General features: G+C 33.0%; 2 protein-coding genes across 4 annotated transcripts in view; one reads left to right on the forward strand and one right to left on the reverse strand.

The window, feature by feature from the left end:
- Window positions 1-3,999: 3,999 nt before the first annotated feature.
- The window catches only part of LOC127727144 (uncharacterized), a 157,952-nt gene continuing 138,727 nt past the window's right edge, over window positions 4,000-23,224 (reverse strand). Inside the window, exons 1-2 of one of the 3 annotated variants that reach the window (XM_052234581.1) lie at window positions 7,195-7,252; window positions 4,000-5,448 (exon numbers count right to left, since the gene is read on the reverse strand). In XM_052234581.1, coding sequence (XP_052090541.1) covers window positions 4,101-5,448; window positions 7,195-7,205 — 1,359 coding nt within the window. In that variant the 5' untranslated portion in view covers window positions 7,206-7,252 and the 3' untranslated portion in view covers window positions 4,000-4,100. Of the gene's footprint in view, window positions 5,449-6,759; window positions 6,831-7,194; window positions 7,253-23,224 lie in introns of those variants that run through there. The other 2 variants (XM_052234582.1, XM_052234583.1) reach the window with 2 other exon arrangements.
- LOC127727141 (protein KRI1 homolog) overlaps window positions 9,640-23,224 on the forward strand; it is a 28,046-nt gene continuing 14,461 nt past the window's right edge. Inside the window, exons 1-4 of the mRNA XM_052234579.1 lie at window positions 9,640-9,734; window positions 11,736-11,812; window positions 14,037-14,142; window positions 15,239-15,341. Coding sequence (XP_052090539.1) covers window positions 9,656-9,734; window positions 11,736-11,812; window positions 14,037-14,142; window positions 15,239-15,341 — 365 coding nt within the window. The 5' untranslated portion in view covers window positions 9,640-9,655. The remainder of the gene's footprint in view (window positions 9,735-11,735; window positions 11,813-14,036; window positions 14,143-15,238; window positions 15,342-23,224) is intronic.

Raw genomic sequence — 23,224 nt, forward strand, 5'->3', positions numbered from 1 at the left:
TTGGTTTTGGGATTGACGCCGCAATATTCCAACTTGTGTAGTAGGCTATGATGTGGCACCTTGTCAAATGCTTTTGTAAAATCAAGAAGGATGATAACTACTTGACAGTTTTGTTTTGATTTTGATGCAATGTCGTTGATGGTTACGATAAGTTAGGATTCCCAAGATCGTCTTTTGTTATGCATTATAAAGAATTTTAATTCTGTCGAAGTAGTTCATTATGTTTCTATGTACAATATGTTCTAAGACCTTGTATGTGATAGATGTAAGAGATAGATACTGGTTTGAAAGAAGATGCTAGTGCCTTTCGGTTTTTTTTTGGTTTTTTTTTTTAAGTGGAACTTCGTGTTTATCTGTCCATTCTTGTGGGAATTCGCCAGTGTTCAGTGATGTTTAATACAGGTCTGTAAGAACGGGATCAAGTTGGTTTGCTGCTGCTTACGGTGTAAAAGATGGTTTTGAATCAGGACCAGTGACTTTATGTGGTTTAAGACTTTTTTTCACAATTTGTGGACTCCATGCATTAGTGCTAGTGTTCATATCCTTCATAAAAATATTCCCTTTGTTTTGGAAGTTATCAAGGTTTTGTTTGGTAAATACTGCCTGAAAATGATCATTAAGGATGTCAGCTTTGCTCATGCTTTCACTTTAAAGAAATCACATTTTATTTTTTAACAATGCTACTCCTGGCCATTTTTGGTCTTTGCTGTTGATGTATGATCAAACTCTCTTTGTGTTGTCTTTATAATCAGAGCTGACTTCTTCCATATACTTCTTATTAACTTGCCTGATTTCCCATTGTACTTCTTGTTTTAGTCTTTTATACCTATCTATGTCTCTTTTATTTTAAGTTTTCCTGGCCTTCCTGTGTGCTTTTTGTTTCTGGATTATTTTGTGTCTAATAGTTGGGCGGATGGGTGTGTCTTCCTTGAGTAATTTTTTACGGTACTCTCTTCTCTGTGGTGGTTTGCATGACCGTTTTGAATGCCTGTCACAAAGATTCAACTTTTTTGGATCTGATGTTTTTGAATTTTGTTATGAAAGTTTGAATATCTTTCTTTATTTTGTGTATTTCGGCTTTTTACCTTCTGGCTAGTTTCAGTGGTTTTAGTGGTTTACATGTCATATCTAGAAGTACAATGTCATGGTCGCTGTTTCCTATTGATGGCAAAGGTTTGCATCTTAATTTAAATGATAAGTGAGAATCTTTATTTACTAAAATTGTCGATGAAAAGCGAATCTATTAAAGCCATTTGCGACGCCATACAACATGTACCATACATCAACTGCTTGATACACTTGAAATATAACCCGAAGCGGCATAACTGAATTCAGGATGTAATATTGACATACGTAGCGACCCAGTATTGAAATCATGGTTTACCAACATACAACAAAGACCACGTCTGAGATGAGCCGAAGTAGTAAAATCACCACCTCAACATCTCTTTATCTTCAACAATTTCGACAAAATAAAATTTATACAAGCCACTTAACAATCGTGCACCACTCATTAGCATCGAAACCAAGCAATCGATGGAACTTGTATGCATGGAATTCTTAACATTTGAAAAATCGAAAGATGGTTTTCTACATGAGGAAATGCCTGTACCGAGTCAGGAATATGGCAGGTTTTTTTTCCATTCGTTTGATGTGTTTGCGCTTTTGATTTTGTGATTTTACTTCTTGAAACATCCTTGTTATTACTGATTATTTCACTCGGTGCAGGATTTCATCATCCCCTTTAGAAGTTATCTCCCTTTTATTGTTTTTTTTCTACATGCTCCCCCCTCGTTTTTTTTTAAGATATCATTACCTTATTTGGACAAAAGATAGATCTCATCATGAAGTATTACCAGGTGAGGCTGCGTAGGATTTCATCATCCCCTTTGAGAGTTACATCCCCTTGAAACAATTTCTTTTATTTGCATTTTTCTTAAAAATCATTACAGATAGAATCGATTTGAAAATGGCAACATGTACAGGAACAGATGGCAATGTTAATAAACATAAACATTATTTTTGTTATCAACCCTTATATGAGTCATTTCCTTTGTATTAATATACACAATTTTAAAAAAAACAATTATTTCGAGAACCGGAAGTCGTGGAGACATTGGACCTTCACCAATAATCTTTAGTTCATGTGACCATTAATTTGCACCCACGGTCAAAGGTCACTGAGTGCAAAAAAATTTTAACGCTCAAATTTCAAGCTTACATATTAGGAAAACGATAAGGGATTGCTCCATAAATACCGTGTATAAAAAATAGTATTTTGTGTATATTTTTGAAAAGGTAACAGATATCAACCTACTATAAATTGCAAAATGGTCAGTATTTCAAGACCTTCAATTTGAGGTCAATGTCAAGGTCATGATGAAATTTTACCTTGACCTTCAAAGTGTACTATGCCCTTGACCTTGTGACATTTGAAAGGTCAAGTGGGGCCTGAGTTGAATGGTGGTAGCCCATGTCTCTACAACTTCCGGTTCAAAAGTTTGGTATTGCATCATGAATTTGATTATTCATTGTGACCTTGATGAACTTTGGAATTGTCCCATATTTGCATGTTACAATGTTGTACTTCAACTGCAGATCATTTTTTATTTAGCAGATTTGAGATATCTGTTGTCGTTTTAGAGATAATGCAGTTTGAAATTTTTCGAGCGGGGGCATGTATTTCTTAATCAACAACAGCTAGCCAACTGAAATTTTCAGAAATTGAAGAGTTTTTAAAACATGATTGTATGATATTTCATGTCAGCACAAAAGTCCAAAGTGCTTACTTCTTGGCTGGTGATACCTTCGGGGAGGAAAAAATAAAATAACAAAAATCCCGAACTCCAAGGAAAATTCAAAACGGAAAGTCCCTTATCAAATGGCAAAATCAAAAGCTCAAACACATCAAACGAATTTCCACCAGCAGTGTAAACGACTTGGTGTTTGTAAGATACCAGGTCTACAATTTGGTACGCCCGAAGCGCGTTTCATCTCCATAAAATTCTTAAGTGGTGCTCCAATCAAACCAGTTTGAGCGCAAATTGATTGTCCGTTGAAAAGGTTATGTGTTCGATAAAGGAATAGCAGACTATATGAAAGCGTAAACATTTAAATATTGATACAATCAATTAATTTGTGATTAGTACCAGAGAACCATATGCCTTCCGAAGCAGTTTAGTGAGGAATACAACATTATTTGTAAAAGCGTCAAAAAGATCATCTGTTCGGAGGAGATGAAGTAACTGGAATACATTTAGTTAACACTATAGATATAAAAGTAAGGAGATGTTGTATGAGTGGTAAAGAGATATCTGTCAACCAGAGTCCAAATGAATTGGATGTTGGCAACGATAGGTAACCGTAAGGCCTCCAACAATGAACAAAACGCGTATATACCGTATAGGTATCAATAAAATCATTCGAAATTAAATATCATGATTCTTTTGCCTAGCAAAACTGTCAAAACGTTAGCAAAAAACAGCCGCACTAAATGAACATGATAAAGCACAAAAATCATCAAGCGTTTTCGTGAAGGGGTAGGAAAAAACAATTTATACGTGTTGGAAAATACCACGACAGAGAATAAAAAGGAATATCATTCGGCAAAATCAAAATACTTCCGGCGGTGTTAAAAATTGAACGAAAATCATCTTATTTAAGAAAAGTCCGGGTTACTGATACTGTGTCCACGCTTTGCTATCCTTGTCAGCGAAGGTTGGACACAGGTTCTGTATTTCAATCAGATAGTGGTGGGATCGACATCGCAATTTTAAATCTGGTTTAAGTCCGTATTAATTTTCTGAAATCCAGGGAGTGGTTTTTTTAATACATGCTTTACTGTATACTACTATAACGCTAAAAATCAATTACTTTGGTCATCTTTACTTACATTTTAAACCGAAGTAACTCTGATTAAAAGTGTGCATATTCAACGAAAATTTTGTTTGAGGACTGGGCATGGTGTCAACTTAGACTATATATCTAATGATAACAAAATAGTATCGACAACATTTTTTCTTAATAAACAGACAACAACTGTATAAAAAGGGCAAGCAGAGATCAAATACTGGATAAATATACGACAATCAGTAACAAGTTTACAATGCAGAAAATTGTTTGTCTCTGAGAAAAGACCATCTTTTGTCATAAATCTTTTCTATTCGTTCCCTTGTTCTTCCATAACTCCATGCACTGTATTTAACACCTCTATAAAACTCCATAGTCCAGTTGCTGCATCGTGGCCAATCCGCTTTTTTAATGAGGGCATAGCGTCGAACGTAAAGATTTTCTAAGTTGCCTTCTTCTGCAAGAAGGATGACAGTCATTGTTGACATACGTTCACTGACGATTAATGTGTGCAGTTTTGGACAATGTCTAACAAGTGACAACACCGAGGTATCACATCGATCGTGAAATGACCTAGAACCACGAACGAATACCTTTTGAGCAAATATTTCAAGTGTTGATTGATAATTGTAGATGACAGAGGTCATTAAGAGGTCTGTAATTCTGTAAGTTGGAGTTGCTAGAACGATCTTATATACAGGTGCATGAGGCTGTAGCAACAGTTCATCCTTTGTCCTGCCTCTTATTTCAAGCGACACTTTCAAATGTGGTGCCATTTCTCTGACCAATCTCCAAGCATCTGCAGAAACAGGTAAAGCATCACATGTATACCTATCTTGGACAAGTTGAAGCTCATTCAACACAGTCCCTGCCAGTAAAAGCACAACTTCGTCATCCACATTATGGGGTCCCAGAACTAATGTCTGCAAATTCTCAAAGCAATTGACTATTGCTGTCAGAGGGTAAGGACTACTACTAAAATCTAAGATTTCAAGACGTGTGATAGATTGTGAGCATTGTTTACTGACCGATTCAAGAACTCCATCAAGGTCGTCGTTTGCCAACATGAGCTGATTAACTGTAAAATACTTAACACCCTTAAGAGCTTCCATTAAAGATTTTAGACCTTCAAGCATCTTTCCTCCTGTGCCGTGAATCTGTCGTCCACTTATATCAAAACTTTCACATGCAAATGTGAAATGAAATGTCTTTAACAAAGGCATCGGATAGTCTTCATAAAACGATAAAAATGCTTGTAAAATTCGGAGAAATTCGTACACGTTGAAGTAGTCAATTGTTGGTACAATTTTCATTTTCTTGAAATATCTTCCAACTTGGTAAAGGCACATCTGAGTTTTTCTAGGACACAATTCTCGTTGGATACCTTTAAAGAAGTTAAACCTTCTCCTTGTCAAAGATTTTTTCTCTAAAATGAATGTTTCCCATACTCTCGGAGAGTAAAATGCAGCATACCACGTGGAACATACTTGGGATGCTAAATGTCTTTGTTTTGGAGTTAGATAACTGTATATTTCCTCAAAAATTATCTCAGGCAAATCCTCCCAACCAGGCTGGTTTTCGCCATTCAGAGTCATTCTCCTGTAAAAAAAAGCATAACAATTAAAGTCTTCATTTATTCGTTTTAAATAAATTAATGCTACTTCTTTAGCAGTTCTGCTCAAGTCTTTTTTGATGTTATGCTCTCAGACGTTTCATATGTTTGACTTTCCAAACTGTGTTGGTCGAGTCATGGAAGTATTATATATCTCATTTTACTTCCATGGTCGAGTATATATATATACACGAAGAAAGTCATGGTAGAGAACATGACGTTAGAACAGAAATTTGTTTTATAAAAAAAATACATAATTCATCTTCAGTAAAAAAAAATAATGAAAAAATAAAACGACATCAAACGTTGAAAATTTTACTTCTACATATTGCAGTGTGAGCGTTAAAACGTTAAATTCATTTCCCATATATACTGACAACCCCTAATATCCCGAGGGCACTTATACTATGTAATGAGTGATAAGGAAGATCCGGCCACATATGCAGAATAAGTCCCCATTTCAAGCTTCATTACACATGGTAAGGGCGAGAAATTTTAAAAAGTATATGGTTAATGTTATCAACGTGCTTGATTATATATCATAATTATCTAAACAATTCCCATGCTTTTCTACTGACCCTATAGCAATAATGTGCTAGTAATCCGATTATTCTGACATGTGCGTATAATCAACATTATGTAAACAGTGTGTATACACGAAACATAATTATTATGGAATGGTTATGTAACGTTTGAAATAGTAACATAGCTGTAGGTCTATTTTTTGTCCAAAAAAAATATGATGTATCATATAATCAATGTAAACACGACGTTTCTTTTGCTTAATGGCAAATATTCCTCAAGATTATTAATCCTCAATGTTTCTGTGGTAGTCATGGTAGTGGTGAACAGCTTACATGTCTGGTACTTCACTACTTTTTCAGATATTTTGAATATTGAAAATATCTTCCTTATCATATATGTTATAACAATCCGTTTTTTCTTTTCAACATCAAATAATGTGTTCGCCGGAGACAAGCCATGTGTTTATACCAGATTTCCTATGCAATTGTGACACGAACAAAATTCCAAAATTTAAAAAAAGTTATGTGTTACGCTTTGTGCAATTGTAAGGCAATTGCAGTGTTAACATAATGTCAACGTGCAGCCGCCGTGTGCGCGTATGCCCTCAATTGTATTTATATTTTAAGAAATGTTAGATAAGGAGTTCTTAATTATTAACCTAACAAAAATCTAAAGGTCCATCTCATATATCAAGTCTAAATGTCCATCTCATATCAAGTCTAAATGTCCATTTCATATATCAAGACTTCACACAACTCACAACTCTTTCTTACCTTCTTGTTTCGTCTTTGTTTCATATAATAATGATGGTTTATGATTGTTTACATACGATGACTAAGAGACACTAACAGATAGGAAGCCAATTACTTCTACGTCTTCCAGGCATGATTCCAACTTGTAATTTATGCATAATTAGTTATGATTTCCTTGGCATTACATCAGTTACTTGTCGTGGTTCATATCTATTGACAGTTTATTGACTTACTTTCTAAATCCCTAGCAGTGTGTGATTGCCAAAAGTACACATGCATGCACACGGACGTGTAATATAAATCGAGACATTCACACAATTAGATCAAGCTTGGAAAATAAACGAATCTGTTATTATTTGATTCAGAGAAAAGAAATCAGTTCAAGTAACTTTTTCTCACATTTTACATTCTTTTGTTTTGAAATTTACACAGAATAGAAAATAGAAACGATCTTACCTGACTTGCATCGCAACACTATCATCAGCAACACAAAATAAAAGGAAGATAATTAGACAGACATCAAACGTAACCTGATACAAGGGTTATATATAATACAGAGATTATGATGGATGACTTTGCAATCTGGTTTATCTTCACTTCCAGTTGTATGTGTTTGCATGTGAACTTCGTAGACAGCAATTATTAGTCATTCTACGTACGATTCAATGGTTCTACCAGGCGCGCTACCTTTTAAAAATTTTCTAAAAAAATGCAAAAAAATCTTTCAAAATATGCCAATGGAGCTCATTTCTTTCCACCCTAAACTTACATCTAGAAAATGAGGGTCGATTGAGAACAAAACTTTACGACAAAAGAGATGACGTCAGCTTCCCAATTGTGGACTTTCCATTTCTATGTAGCCACATTCCAGCAGCGCTTGCATATGGAGTATATATCTCTCAGTTGATCCGATATTCTAGAGCTTGTATTTCCTATCACGATTTCCTTAATAGAGGGTTGCTGCTTACAAGGAAGGTATTAAACCAAGAGTTCCAAGTGGTGAAGTTGAAATCATCTCTTCGAAAATTTTACGTCCTCTTTCACTCAAATGTGACCTACTGAAGTAAACTTATCACCGGGTTTGTATTTACATTAGAAACACGACGGGTGCCACATGTGGAGCAGGATCTTTCTGGGGCACCTGATTTCACCCCGTTTTTGGTGGGGCTCGTGTTGCTTTAGTCTTTACTTTTCTATGTTGTGTTTTGTATACTGTTGTTTATTTTTTGGTCCTTTTTCATTTTTTTGCATGTGGCATTGCCAGTTTGTTTTCGATTGAGGAGTTTGAATATCCCTTTCAGGTATCTTGCGCCTCTCTTTTAAAGACAAAAATGAAATTGTGGCACCAATTCTCTAATTCTCGTTAATGATTACCTTAACTTTTTCCAATTTCTCAACAGTGTGCCGTGAATGATTCAATCTTATTTCTACTGATCACACAATGGGGTATAGCCCTGGTACAAGGGAGATAATTCTTAAAACCTGTACTACTCAGTTTGAAATAGTCCTTTTCATCAGTGATTTTTGGCATACGTGCGACACGTAATTAGAAGACAAGACAAGACAATATAATATTTAAGTCTCACCTCTTACAAAACATTTAAACATAGTAATAATAATAATAAATTCGTTATTTAAAGAGGGTAACTCAATTAGAAGTAGTCTAATTTTCATTGAGGCCCTCAAACAAAATACATGTATACAGTTAACATTCATACATTCATACATTAAAATACAATATATATTACTAGTATATACACAATTCAATCATTCAAACATACAAATGGCAATAAATGGCAATAATTGGTAAAGTTTTGATTAAATTTTCTTATTCTTACAATAAAAGAAAGAAAACAAATTATTCGACTTGCATAGAATTTTCAAGAAAATGATTATGACAATGTTTCTTAAATAATTCCACATTTCGACAATTTTTTTATTTTGCGTGGTAAATTATTCCATGCCTTTTTTTGCAGAATAATGAAAAGATTTTTTATAAAAATTTGTATTTGGTCTTGGAACAAATAGATCATTATTAGAGACAGATCGTAAGTTGTGGTGTACATGTTGCACATCATTAATATTTAGCATTGTTAAGTAATCAGGTGTTAGTCCATTTACAATTTTATACATTAGAATTGATTGTTGGTATTTTATTCTTTTTGTAAAAGATAGCCATTTTAAATATGAAAACATAAAATTAGATGGAACAGAAATATCGCATTCAAGTATAATTCTTGCTACTCTTTTTTGAAGTTTTATGATTCTATCTGAATCTTTTTGTAATAAATTTCCCCAAACTGAACTACAATAGTCTATATATGGTAGAATATATGCATTATAAAATAGTTGTCTTTTGTGTATAGGCAAATATACTTTAATTTTAAACAAAAGTGATATTTTAGATGAGATAATCTTGCATATACGATCAACATGATCCTCCCAGCTTAAATTTTCATCAATGTCATTTCCAAGTAATTTGAAAGAATGGACATTTTCAATACAAGTTTCATTGACATTATGACAATGTTTGATATAAAAGTATCGTGTTAAAGAACTGGGAATTCTCTTGCAAGAAACGTATTAGCAGAGACATATAATACAATGTATTATATGTCTCTGTGTTGTATTATATGTCTCTGGTATTAGCAAATGGATTTTTTTGCATATATAAGAGAGGCGAAATATACCAAAGGGATATTCAAACTTATAAATCGAAAACAAACTGATTATATCATGGCAAAAATAAAAAAAGATCAAAAGACAAACAACAGTAAACAAAACACAACATATCAGATTTAATTTGAACAGGAGCTGAATGGTGCTCCAATAAAGGAGGTACATACCAAGTAAATTATTAACATAAACTATATTAAAACGAGTTTCTCTTCCCTAGACTTTACCTGAACTCACAAGCATGTCAGAGGAGTTAAAAATCAACAAAGCATATGCAGAAAATTATAACGTATGGCGAAAGAAAGAAGAACTTCAGAAACGTAAGCATATTGACCTCGATCTCTTCTAACTTGGTTTATTTATTTGCATGTACCTATCGTATAAAATTGTGAAAATACTATGAGTATAATACTAGGTCAAGATGTTCTACATATAAATGATATTACAGTGGCGGATCCAGAACTTTTCATAAGGAGGGGGGGTGCTGACTGACCTAAGGGGGGCCCGCTCCAGTCATGCTTCAGTGATTCCCTATATAATCAACCAAATTTTTCCAAAGAAAGGGGGGGGCCAGGCCCCCTGGATACGCCTATGTATTACATCTACATGGCGATCCATCAGCCCATTGGTTACTATACGTCGGCGCATCGCAAACAGAAACTTATTAAAAGATAACAATTCTATGAGTGCAATAATCAAAAATAATTTTGTGCAAAAATTTAAAAAATAAACACATTTACATATTTACAAACAGAGTAGATGTCTAAATGTACTGACTTTGGATCAGTATTTTAAACTGATCCACAGAGTTAATGCTGATGAAGTTTTGTGGAAGTGAATTCTACAGTACAACTGTCAATGGGAAAAAGCTGTACTTAAAGTAATCTGTTCTGGTGCTGAATGTCTGATGTTGTAATTAATTGGTGAATCTGGTGTTTTTACTGGCTGTGGTGAAAGGTAAAAGTTTGGATCGATTGCTATAAGTTTGTGTGTGATTTTTTACATCATTGTAACTCGATTGATGTTTCTGCGAGTTTCAAGTGATTTCCATATTAGATGGTCAATCATGGAAGTGACACTACTGGTGTTATGGTACCTGTTGGTGACGTTGTAGCGTGCTGCCCTTCTTTGTACTTTATCAATGTTATTTTCTTGTTTTTGGGTGTTAGGAGACCAAACTGAAGAGCAGTATTCTAGGTTTGATCGTACCATAGATTTGTAAGCCAAACTTTTTGTTTCTTCCTGATTTATTTTTAGGTTTCTTTGTAAAAAGCCTAAGATCTTGTTCGCTTTTGCAGTGATGTTGTTAATATAGGTATCCCATGACATGTTGTTGGATAAGGTGATACCAAGATATTTTGCTGTGTTGACAGATTCTAAAATGTGGCCTTTTAGTACATAATCGTGTTGGTATGGTAACTGTAATTTTGTTACAGTGAGGGAGTTGCATTTTTCTGAATGGAATTGCATACCCCAAGTTTGTTCCCATTTGGCTAGGCTGTTTAGGTCATTTTGTAGGATGGTACAATCTTGCTGATTTTTCATTGTTCTGTATAAAATACAGTCATCTGCAAACAAGCATGTTTTTGATGTTACTGTTGCAGGGAAGTCATTTATATATATCAGGAATAGAAGTGGGCCCAAGACTGAGCCTTGAGGCACCCAAACTGACCACAGGCATTTGACTAGATACCTCCCCATCAAGGACAACCTGTTGTGTTCTATTATTAAGGAAGGCTGATACCCATTTCCAGGTATTTCCCCTTATGCCATAATTATCCATCTTCCGTAATAATTTTTTGTGAGGTACCTTGTCAAATGCCTTGGAGAAGTCTAAAATAATAAGATCAGTTTGTATGCCATTATGAAGGTTACTAAGTAATTCATGACTTAATTTAAATTGTAATAAGAAGTTGTGTTTCACAGCTGCGTTTTGCTCTGAAACCATGTTGATTGTCTACTAGTATGTTAAGTGTGTCCAGATGTTTTAGAATGTTACTTACTAAGATGTGTTCTAAGAGTTTGCAGCATATACAGGTTAAGGAGACAGGCCTGTAGTTATTGGCTAGGTATTTTTTTGTCTTTTTTGAAAATAGGAATTACATTTGCCTGTCGCCAGTCTGAGGTACATCCCCTTTCAAAAAAGAAGTGTTAAAAATGAAAGTGAGATGTGGTGCAAATTGTGTCAGTATGCGTGCTGGTATTTCATCTGGACCTGTAGCTTTAGATGGATCTAGATTTTTTAGAAGTTTTTCTATACCATTTGATGTTACATGTATTTCTGACATGTTGATACCTTTTCAAGATACATATTTTTGCAGTGAAAGATAAATATGGAGATGTAAGTGATTTGGATTCAGAATCAAGTACATCAGAGTCTGAGGATGAAAATGCTGAGGTATGTATTATATCTAGAAAGTTACTGATACACATGAACATGATGAAGTACAGATTCATTACTTGTGTATCCTTGTCTTGAGAAAAGCTTTTATATTATAATAATTTTCACATTCTATGATTTGCTCAATATTCAAAATAAGGGCTTTCTTTTCCTGCCTGCTACATTTTTTGCCTCCACAACTGTAAAGGTATATGAGGGGAGCTTCTCAAACATCTTTCACAACTTAGTTTGTTTTGGCACCTTCTGCAGGAACAATAAAAACGTATAGCAAAATTCAGTGATAGTTTTAATATTTTGAAACTTAAAATGCATTTAAATTTTATTTTTCTAGGTCCAGCCATGTCTAAAAAAATTTCCAGATGCACAGGTTTTTCTGTTCTCAGTACAAATCTGTGGTGAAAATACGGCCACATTTGAAGAAAGGTTAAAATGAACCTTCATGATCCACACCATAACGTTCTTCTGGCATTTAAAAAATTTTACTGAGAAAGAACGTTTTATTTTAAAGATATAGCTAAAAGTAGATGTGGGATTTAACAATGTAAAGCCAGAAAAGACATTTTTAGGTTTACTAGTGTTTAAGTGTCAATACCATATCTCATGCCGGAAGTAACTAGTTGTGATTGATTTATTGATTTGTTATTGCTTTACGCCATATCAGCACAAAAAGGCTATATCGCAGTGAGAGCTATTTCAGATATAATAACAAGCCGTTTATTTTTTAAATCAGACAAAAAGTCGGTCAATTTACTAAAACTTTAGTTTAAAGTGAAAATACTTATTTACAAATAAAAATTCATCAATAAGATAACATGATAAAAAACTTAAAATCCTTTTAAACTAATACAACAAATTCATATTTTTGAATATATTCCAATTTCTTTTTAAAAAGAAACAATTATTTCAACAGAAATATTATTGAATAAATCATACATATTATTTACATTAAAATGTTTTTACAGATATCGGAAAAGTCAATACATTCAACTAAAATATGTTTATCAGTATACTTGCAATCGTAAGGTATACTAACTGGTTGAATTTCATTTTTTAAAAGATACTCGTGTGTTATTCTAGCATGAGAAATACGGCATCTAGAAATAACACACTGATCTTTCCTGCTTATAAATTTGTTTATAACTAGTTGTGAATTATATAGTGAATTTGAACTTTTTACAAAAATGTTTTCCTCTTAAACTGCTTAGCCAATTGCATCCAAAGTTGGCCACGATCATCCTTTCATAGAGTATTTGTTTTTACAATTGTGTCCAATGATTCCACTGGTTATCCACCATAGCCAATGAACTTCCACTGGTTAACCATGATAGCCAATGAACTTCCACTGGTAAATCATGATAGCCAATGAACTTCCTTTTTCTGAATTGCAATATTTCTGTTTTTCTAGTTTATACTTTTGTTTTAGTTTGTTTCTTAGGAGCTTGTGTCCACAATGAGGAGCACAATAACTGTCAAATAAACTGCTTAGTCATGGTGTATTCCCAGCCTTATACTAGGTGTTTAACGACCTTGACAACCCATGAGGGTCTCGCACGGCAGCTTTATTTCATCACTACTTAACATGAATGGCAGTATATGTGTCACAAGGTCAACTATATTTGGTATATAATCAAACAAGGGTATACATGTCTGTAAGATGGGGTTCACTTGACATATTGACCTTATTTCATTGTCAATATATCATTGTTAAATCTCCTTGACCTCTTTTTCATGGTTTATGGTTATCTAAGTTTTCATGATTAAGTTTCTCAGTTTCCTGATTAGGTTGGCTTCTCAGTTATTGTAAGTTATAGACTAATAGGTCAACTAGACTTGGTGTATATAATAATTGGAATGTGTTCATGTCCATCTGATAGGGTTCATTTTACTTTGACTTCATTTTCATGGTTTATTTTTCTGATTAGGTTGGTTTCTCAGTTACTGTAAGTAATACATGTATGTAAACTGTGTCTATTGAATTGTGGTAAGGTGTAATTGAAAGTCTGTCTGACAAGGTAGATCCAACATTGACCTCAATTTTAGGGATTTAAGTTGATATTAATGTTTGTAAAACTTGTAGTGAGACCTTAATCTCAAAGACTATCAACATATTCAGTTATGCTGTCCACCCATGTTTAATCCTTTTATACATCCTGCCTTTTTATGTAGTACCAATTTTCCTCACTTAAGATTATTCTGTAATTTAAGTATGTGAATTTTACAGGGTCTTACAGCTTTAGTAGAAAGAGATTGGCTGAGAACTTATGCTGCTTTGAAAAAGAGAGATCCAAAAATTTATCAGAAAGATGTCAAATTTTATCACAGTGATGGTAAGAGTAATATTTTATTTACTTTTATTTACCATTGGCAAGACACTTGTGAATATTTTTAAAATTCTAATTAAATGTGGTCATGTCTTGAATGTTAATTTTCAGGTTTTCATAATATGCCTTGCAAAAACGCTTTGTTGTATAAAGAATTTAGTATCCTTTATGGTATGGTCTATGTTTTAAAGCCATACTGATAATACCTTGAAAGTGTTCAGGGAGATATCCCTCTAATATAAAGAGTATGAAGATACCTTGAAGGCATCAAAGAACACACACAACACCATAGCCTATAAGAAAGTTTATGAAAAGACAAAACGTTGCCTGAAGACTAGTGATTGAGTAATACTAACCCCACTTAGAGCAGATGGTGAACTTGTTAGTACTGGAGTGGTAGGCGGTTCATGAATCACTAGTTAGATTTGTCATGCTGCGTAACCAATGAAAATCCTCTAATTAGTCTTATTCGTTAAGAAGTCATGAACAAGGAAAGAACTAGAAAATTTAAAACATATCCAAGGTCACCAAGGTCATTATATAATTTCCAAATCCTTAACAAACTATTTTCATTTTGTTTTATTTGAACCCAGAAATATTAGCTGTCCACATTATGACAATTTTTATGCCCCCGCCTTAGGCAACTGGGGCATTAAGTGTTACCCTTGACCGTCTGTCTTTCTGTCCGTCCCATTTTAGTTTCCGCACTCTAACTTAAGTTTTACTCGTCCAAATTTTATAAAACTCATACATATTGCTAAGAACCAAACCTTGCAGACAGAGTTTAAATTTGGGCAGTGAGCCATTAACCATTCTAGAGTTATGCCCCTTTTTAACTTGGAAAATTGCTAAGCTTGAGCAGGGGTATTTGTATCCTCAGACACATTCTTCTTTTATTTTATTCTGATATCTGAGTATGGTCATAAACCTGTTATAATGGCACATCTGAGTAAAAAAGATATTTAAATCACATTTATATGTTTGGAAGCTTTGTAGAAAGCATCCTGGTAAATTTTATGATTTCATAATTTTTGTGAACAAAGGAGTCCTACCAATTTTCTTCTTTTAATTGTTTATACTGTAATATATAATTTTATTGTAGATGATACTGATTCCAATGAAGGGCCCTCCTCCTCCAAGGTGAAAGGAAAAAAACCAGTATACTTAAAAGATTATGAAAGAAAAGTTATTTTAGAGAAAGGAGGGTTTGTATTAGATTTGATAGTGTTTGTTGTTAAGTGAAACAAGGAATAACTTTTTCCTGTGTGTAATTTATATATTAATGGAATTAAGGATGTAAAGACGATAGTTTGTCTTCAAGTACATTTAGAGCTTGTTGTTGGTGCCATATTGTGATGTTGATGTTCATGTTTTATCCAGGCATTGTGGATCTATGTGACCACTACTGATTTTAAGATATATCTCTAAATTGAAGACATATCATGAACATATCATGATCTGATGATGTGTTTTTATGACTTGCAGAAAGTTAATACAACATTTTTAATCATTCACCACCAACTTTTGACATGTAGTTTGCCCTTGAAAAAGAAAAGAGAGGTGGGACAGCTACTAAATGTTTTGAATATGCACTTGCATAAAGTTCCTTGGTAAATCAAAATTTATAAAATACTTCTATTTATAAATTTATGTGAAAGTTAAGATATCATATTTAAGCAGTATATAAACATTATGATTGTATTTTATCATTATCTTTTGCTTGGTTAAGTAATTGAATAAAATTTTGGCACAAGCTGTGTATTGATACCAAATAGCATTCCCACACTTTTTTCAAATACTATTTTTAGCTCACCTGGCCCAAAGGGCCAAGTGAGCTTTTCTCATCACTTGTCGTCCGTCGTCGTCGTCCGTTGTCGTCGTTAACTTTTACAAAAATCTTCTCCTCTGAAACTACTTGTCCAAATTAAACCAAACTTAGCCACAATCATTATTGGGGTATCTAGTTTAAAAAATGTGTCCGGTGACCCGGCCAACCAACCAAGATGGCCACCAAGGCTAAAAATAGAACATAGGGGTAAAATGTAGATTTTGGCTTATATCTCTGAAACCAAAGCAATTAGAGCAAATCTGACATAGGGTAAAATTGTTTATCAGGTCAAGATCTATATGCCCTGAAATTTTCAGATGAATCGTACAACCCGTTGTTGGTTTGCTGCCCCTGAATTGGTAATTTTAAGGAAATTTTGCAGTTTTTGGTTATTATCTTGAACATTATTATAGATAGAGATAAACTGTAAACAGCAATAATGTTCAGCAAAGTAAGATCTACAAATAAGTCAACTTGACCAAAATGGTCAGTTGACCCCTTAAGGAGTTATTGCCCTTTATAGTCAATTTTTAACCATTTTTCGTAAATTTTTGTAATCTTTTACAAAAATCTTCTCCTCTGAAACTACTAAGACAAATTTAACCAAACTTGTCCACAATCATCATTAGGGTATCTAGTTTAAAAAATGTGTCCGATGACCCTGCCCGCGAACCAAGATGGCCGACATGGCTAAAAAATAGCATAGGGTAAAATGCAGTTTTTGGCTCATATCTCTGAAACCAAAGCATTTAGAGCAAATCTGACGAGAAAAAATTGTTCATTAGGTCAAGATCTATCTGCCCTGAAATTTTCAGACCAATCAGGCAACACATTGTTGGGTTGCTGCCCCTGAATGGTAATTTTAAGAAAATTTTGCAGCTTTTGGTTATCTTGAATATTATTATAGATAGAGATAAACTGTAAACAGCAATAATGTACAGCAAAGTAGGATCTACAAATAAGTCAACATGACCAAAATTGTCAATTGACCCCTTTAAGGAGTTATTGCCCTTTATAGTCAATTTTTTACAATTTTCATAAATTCAAAATATTTTCCACTGTAACTACTGGGCCAAGTTCATTATAGATAGAGATAATAGTAAGGAGCAAGAATGTTCAGTAAAGTAAGATCTACAAACACATCACCATCACCAAAACACAATTTTGTCATGAATCCATCTGTGTCCTTTGTTTAATATGCACATAGACCAAGGTGAGTGACACAGGCTCTTTAGAGCCTCTAGTTCCATTTCCTTCCAAGTAAGAGTACTGATACAATACTAGTATGATTGACAAATGTCATCATTAACAAACAATTACACACATGCTATCTCTTAAATCTCCCACCACCAGAGTATAAAAAGCTGTATAAATTTGATATCATAAGTTCTTCAATCTGTTTTTGGGTCAACTTTAGTCATATAGCATATGGACTTGGGGCAATATTTACTGTTTCTTTTTTGTTTTCTGAGATTTTTCCATTGAATTATTTTGCTATTTGTTACATTTTATTTTGTATTTGCTGTTTTACTATCAAATTCTGCCCGAACATTTCAAAAAAATGAATAATGAAAAAAGCAGTATGAAAACGTTAAAAATTGAAAGTCATATGCTATATATAGGACAAGTATGATCCGTATTAGGTTAAAATTTTAGTTTAAGATGGCTTACCATTAAATTGTGGTCGTACAAACTTGAAACTAAGTTCATTTGTTCATATTGATAAGACCTTTTTAAAATATATGTCAAATCAGGATTTTATCCAGGTTTCGTGGTTCACTAAACATGGAAAAACAAGTTAAAATTCTGGTTCAGATTGTTTGCTTTAAGTCCAATAGATATTATATATAATTACATACATTCATATTTAAATTCAAAATGAACAGTCAAGTCTGTTTTCATATTGTGTTATAGTTTTCCACATTTCTAATGAATTGGTGTAATTTTTTAAAATATTCAAATAAAATAAACTGCATGGCTTATCATATAAACTACTTATCACAGGTTCAAAGTAGAATTTTGGCATAAACATATTTATCTTTAAGAACAAAGATAAAAATCCACTTCCATAAACATCCTCTAACCATAAATATGGTACTTTTTTTGATGCTCTGTACATTTTTCTTACAACGTCAATTGACATTATTGAACTATGTCCAGCACAATACGGAAGAAACTTTGTGAATGGATATTCTTCCGGTGTTATAAACCATTTATTGTTCCTTTCACGAACCGGAATATTTTCTGTTATGGTTCTGCATTCTAGAACATTAACTGTTTGTCCAGCCTTTAACTTCTTTGCCAAGTAAGGTACTACTAGTGGGATATTGACTATAATGTCATCGTCCATCTTGATAACGAATTTAGCATTGTTGCAGAAATTATTCACCCAAAACAAACTAAATACAAGTTTGTATGTTAAATTCCTGTATGAATCTATGAAATTACCTTGAATAATGTCCATGTATCTTTTACTTTCGTGTTCGATATCTTGTTGAAGTGTTGCATTTTCTGTTTTGCCAAGCACAAATACATGTTCAATGCGTTTATTGTGAAAACTAAAAGTGGTTCCAAACGTGGATCTAATCAAGCTTCGTCCAGCAAAATTGCCCAGTGCCATATGTATAAAAACTAAAAGAAAAACATTTTTCCCTTTGCATTTCACATTTTGATTAAGTATTAATTTGTAGCGATGTTGATGGATAAATGGGTCCATAAGTTCATTATCAGAAGCATTGATGTAATAGCTCTCAAACTGTGTCGATATGTTTCTTCCATGAAATATTTGTAGTTTCTGCGTATCATCTGATTGTGTTTTCTTTGTAGTATATTGAAATTCCTGCGTAACATTTTGAAAATTCTCTGTAACGTATTGTAAATTCTCAGTAACGCATTGTAAATTCTTCGTAACGTCTTGTAAATTCTTCGTAGTGTATTGTAACTTTTTGCCAAAGCTGTTGTACATTGTTTGATGATATGTTGAAAAAGAAATTATCATTGTCTTAATATTAAGAAAGAAGAGTATGAATACCCAAAAAACTGCCAGAGATGATACTCTCTGTACAAACTTCATACTTTTTTCCAATGAACTTTGTGTGCATTTACTAATTTCTTCCTTCACGTCTTTTTGAGTAAATCTAGTTTTTGTTTATGTCCACCTAGATTGTCATATGGTCATTATCAAATCAGTTTCTATGTTGATCCAATTATTTGATTTGGTTTTATTTCCTGTTTATGATATGTCCTTTTGGTCAACATACATTTAATAAAAATTGAAAATGAAAGAATTTCAGCTGTTTAAAAGTCATATCAATAATATTATGATATATTATATAAAATAAAATGCTAATTCAAGAATATGCCAGTATCTATCCAAAGCAATAAAAGGAATACTTAAAGTCATGTGTTTGTTTATTTTTAGGATTAATTTAAATTGATTCAATTTGGGCTAAAATGTGGTTAATTCTACATTTTGATGAACATTTTTAATAATACTATTTTAGATATATGTTGAAACATGTTTTTGCTAATAAAATTCAAGTTTTATTTTAGATCTAATTGATATTAAATTGGTTTTCCTATTTTGTAGTATCAAGGTTTTTTTTAGTTAAACCTACTGACATAATTTTTGACCTCAATATAATAAGGAGATTAAAAACTTCAATCATAGTATAGTTGATATGAACCCAGAACCATTATCTCCTCAAATGCAATTTTTTACAACAGAAAGAATCACAAAAAATTGTAATATTCTTAAGTTCAGGGAACTTATGAATACATGATCAAAACAATTTAAGCTTAGAAATTTGTGTAAGTTTATAAACGATGAAGTGGATTCTCTCAATTAACCTCCTCCCTCCTCCCCCATATTTTAAGGTTACACTGCACATTTTTAACATGCAAACATATTTATATATCTCTATTGTATTGATTGTTTATTTCCTCAACAAATGGACCTTTGTTTTATTGTATACTGTCTATGTTCTTCTGTGTACCTTTGTATCGTCAGTGGTTTATCAGAATAAAGTATAAATGTATATATATATATATATATATATATGAGAAGATGTGGTATAATTGCCAATGAGACAACTCTCCACCCAGAGACCAAAGAAATAGAACATTAATATAATGGAATATGTAGACAGCCTTCTCACAAGCAAAAAACCATAAGTGTAAAATATAAGGGCATACACTACAGGCACAGGGACACATTCTACTGCATCCACACAGCACGATCAACAAACCTTGCAGTAAATATAAAAATAAGAAGATGTGGCATAAATGCTGTATATATATAAATACGTCTGAACCAGTGACAACTCTACAACAGATTTATCCATCGGATCACCAGCAGTGATGGTGATACATGGCTGTGTACATTCTGTATATACAACTCGTCTAAACATCAGCCCAACAATGTTAGATCTGTAAATTTGCTTTCGCAAATTTTTTGTTCTTCCCTCGCCGGGATTCGATATCTGACCACTAGACCAATCAACCACCTAGGCTTCACTATCATGACACCGATTTGGTGTCATGATCACCTAGTGAAGCCTAGGTGGTCGAGTGGTCTAGCGCGTCGGATACAGTGCAGGTGATTTGGTGTCATGATATCTCAGTAGCATGAGTTCGAATCCCGGCGAGGGAAGAACAATATATATATAAAAAGTTAAAAAAAAAGGTGCATTGCTGTACATAACAATCCAATATTACTTGTTTTGCATTTTATTTATATCTATTACAATATCTCTCACGTCATTTTAAACTGTATACTGTACTATATTTGTGTTTATATTGTGTATGTATCTATTTTATCATTGTTGCTTGTAAATACTTCCTGTGGGACCTTGATTGATTGGTTGATTGATTTACAAATAATGCCAATCAAAGGTTTGTGGATTAATTGGAATCACTTCCACTTTTATGCCAATCTTAAGTGACCACAGATTATATTTCTTGTATTACATAATTGAATAGATACTTTATCAATATTAACTTTTCTTGACCTCAATTCTGTACCTATAAATACTTTTGATCTACACTACTTAAAATGATCCTGTAAATTATGTGTCAAAGATGAATGATTGAGGATTTATCAGATGGATTTTTTTTTTCAAAGAAAAGACAACAAATAAAATATGAATAAGAAAATGCAAGCATGGTCTATTTTACTAGTTAAATCAATGTATTATCATCATATATGAGCCTATAATTTATGTAAATGTAAGGTACAGTAATTTGATTGAAACAATAAACAAAATTGCATAACTCTAACCTGAGCATTTTCTGTAATAAATTAATTGTTTATATTCCCCATTATATTGCTATTTAAAAGTGTAAGGTATTTGTACATGTATATTTGTAAACAGGAAACATATTTTTCCCAATGAAGAATGGTTATGAACATCAATTTAAATAAAAATTAGTTACTTCACTTTCACATTTTGTTATTGTTGAAAAGTGCATTTTGCAATGCCTCGTTCAGGAATTTATTAAGTCAAACTTCAATTAAAAATACATTTCACCTTTCTTTGAAGATACTTCTTTCCATCCATAATAAATTGAAAATTGTTTAAATAAAAAAAAGTTTAAAAAAAGTGAGATATAATTTATATCCAAAAATCAATAAAGGATCCTAAAATGAGTCAGAAAAAAAGACTATACCTATGTTTGAACATTGAAATACTCCTGAAAAAAACCAAGCTTGTTTTATTATTTGACAAAAAATAATTATCTTTCTAAACTTTATGCAGTAGTAAAGTTTTTTTTTCACCACCACCATACTTGAGAATATGATTTGAAGTTATGCACACAACTCTTCTAATCTTTGCATCAATGATTTTGATCACTTTGATTGTAAGGAGAAGTATTCTTTGATTGTAAGGAGAAGTATTCTTTGATTGTAAGGAGAAGTATTCTTCGATTGTAAGGAGAAGTATTCTTTGATTGTAAGGAGAAGTATTCTTTGATTGTAAGGAGAAATATTCTTTCTTCTCAAAGTTTAGTGACCTGAAAGTGGTGATTAAAAAAGGAAAAAAATTCTGACATTTTTTTTTAAGTAAAAAAAAATATTAAAACAACATCTAGGTTTCAATACTTTTGTTGTCAGATTTTATTATTAGACGTATGAATTTAGATCGTCCGTCTGTATCTTCTCTCTCTCTCTGGTTTTCAATAGAAATTATGTCCAAACATAAATTTACATTTTGAGCCAAATTCACTTTTACCTAGTTTTGATGGCTGTCTTGAAATGTTTCGCAGGAGTTGATGTATTAAAGAAAAAAATATTGAAAATGAGATCAGAAAAAATGTCTGACTAGCTAAATAATTGGCTGGATTACAGCATAGATGATGCTTTGATTCTTATTGAATTTCTGTCTTGTTTACCTTTAACATGTGGGCCTCAATGAAAATAAGACAAGTTCTAATTGAATTACCCTCTTTGAATAAAGAATTTATTATTATTATTATGATAACATGTATCTGATATTTTAATCTTTTATGCTTGAAATGTAAAGACAATGTTCATTTCTTAAGTACATTCAGAGCTCCTTGTTGGTGCCATATTGTGACGTTGATGTTCATTTTTATGCCCCCGCTGTCACTTGACGGGGCATTAAGTGTTAACCTTGGCCGTCCGTCTGTCCGTACGTACGTCCTAAAATTGGTTTCCATTCTCTTACTTTAGTTTGCCTCAACCAAATGTTATGAAACTTATACACAATGCCTATTACCACAAAACACAGATCATTTCGAATTTGGGTGGCGTCACTTTTATCGTTCTCGAGTTATGCCCCTTTATAATGTTATATGCAAGCAGGGGCATCATCTGTGACCCATGGACACATTCTCCATTTATTTCTTCTTGAATTTCTGTCTTGTTAACATTTTTATGCCCCACCTACAATAGTAGAGGGGCATTATGTTTTTCGGTCTGTGCGTCCGTTCGTTCGTCCGTCCGTCCGTCCGTCCGTCCGTCCGTCCGTCTGTCTGTCTGTCCGTCCGTCTGTCCTGCTTCAGGTTAAAGTTTTTGGTCAAGGTAGTTTTTGATGAAGTTGAAGTCCAATCAACTTGAAACTTAGTACACATGTTCCCTATAATATGATCTTTCTAATTTTAATGCCAAATTAGAGTTTTGATCCCAATTTCATGGTCCACTGAACATAGAAAATGATAGTGCGAGTGGGGCATCCCTGTACTATGGACACAATCTTGTTAAAATATCTTTTTTTCATGTTATTCTACAATGTATGCAAC

The sequence above is a fragment of the Mytilus californianus genome, unplaced genomic scaffold (assembly GCF_021869535.1).
Source record: "Mytilus californianus isolate M0D057914Y unplaced genomic scaffold, xbMytCali1.0.p SCAF_19, whole genome shotgun sequence".
In the NCBI taxonomy this organism is placed as follows: Eukaryota; Metazoa; Mollusca; class Bivalvia; order Mytilida; family Mytilidae; genus Mytilus; species Mytilus californianus.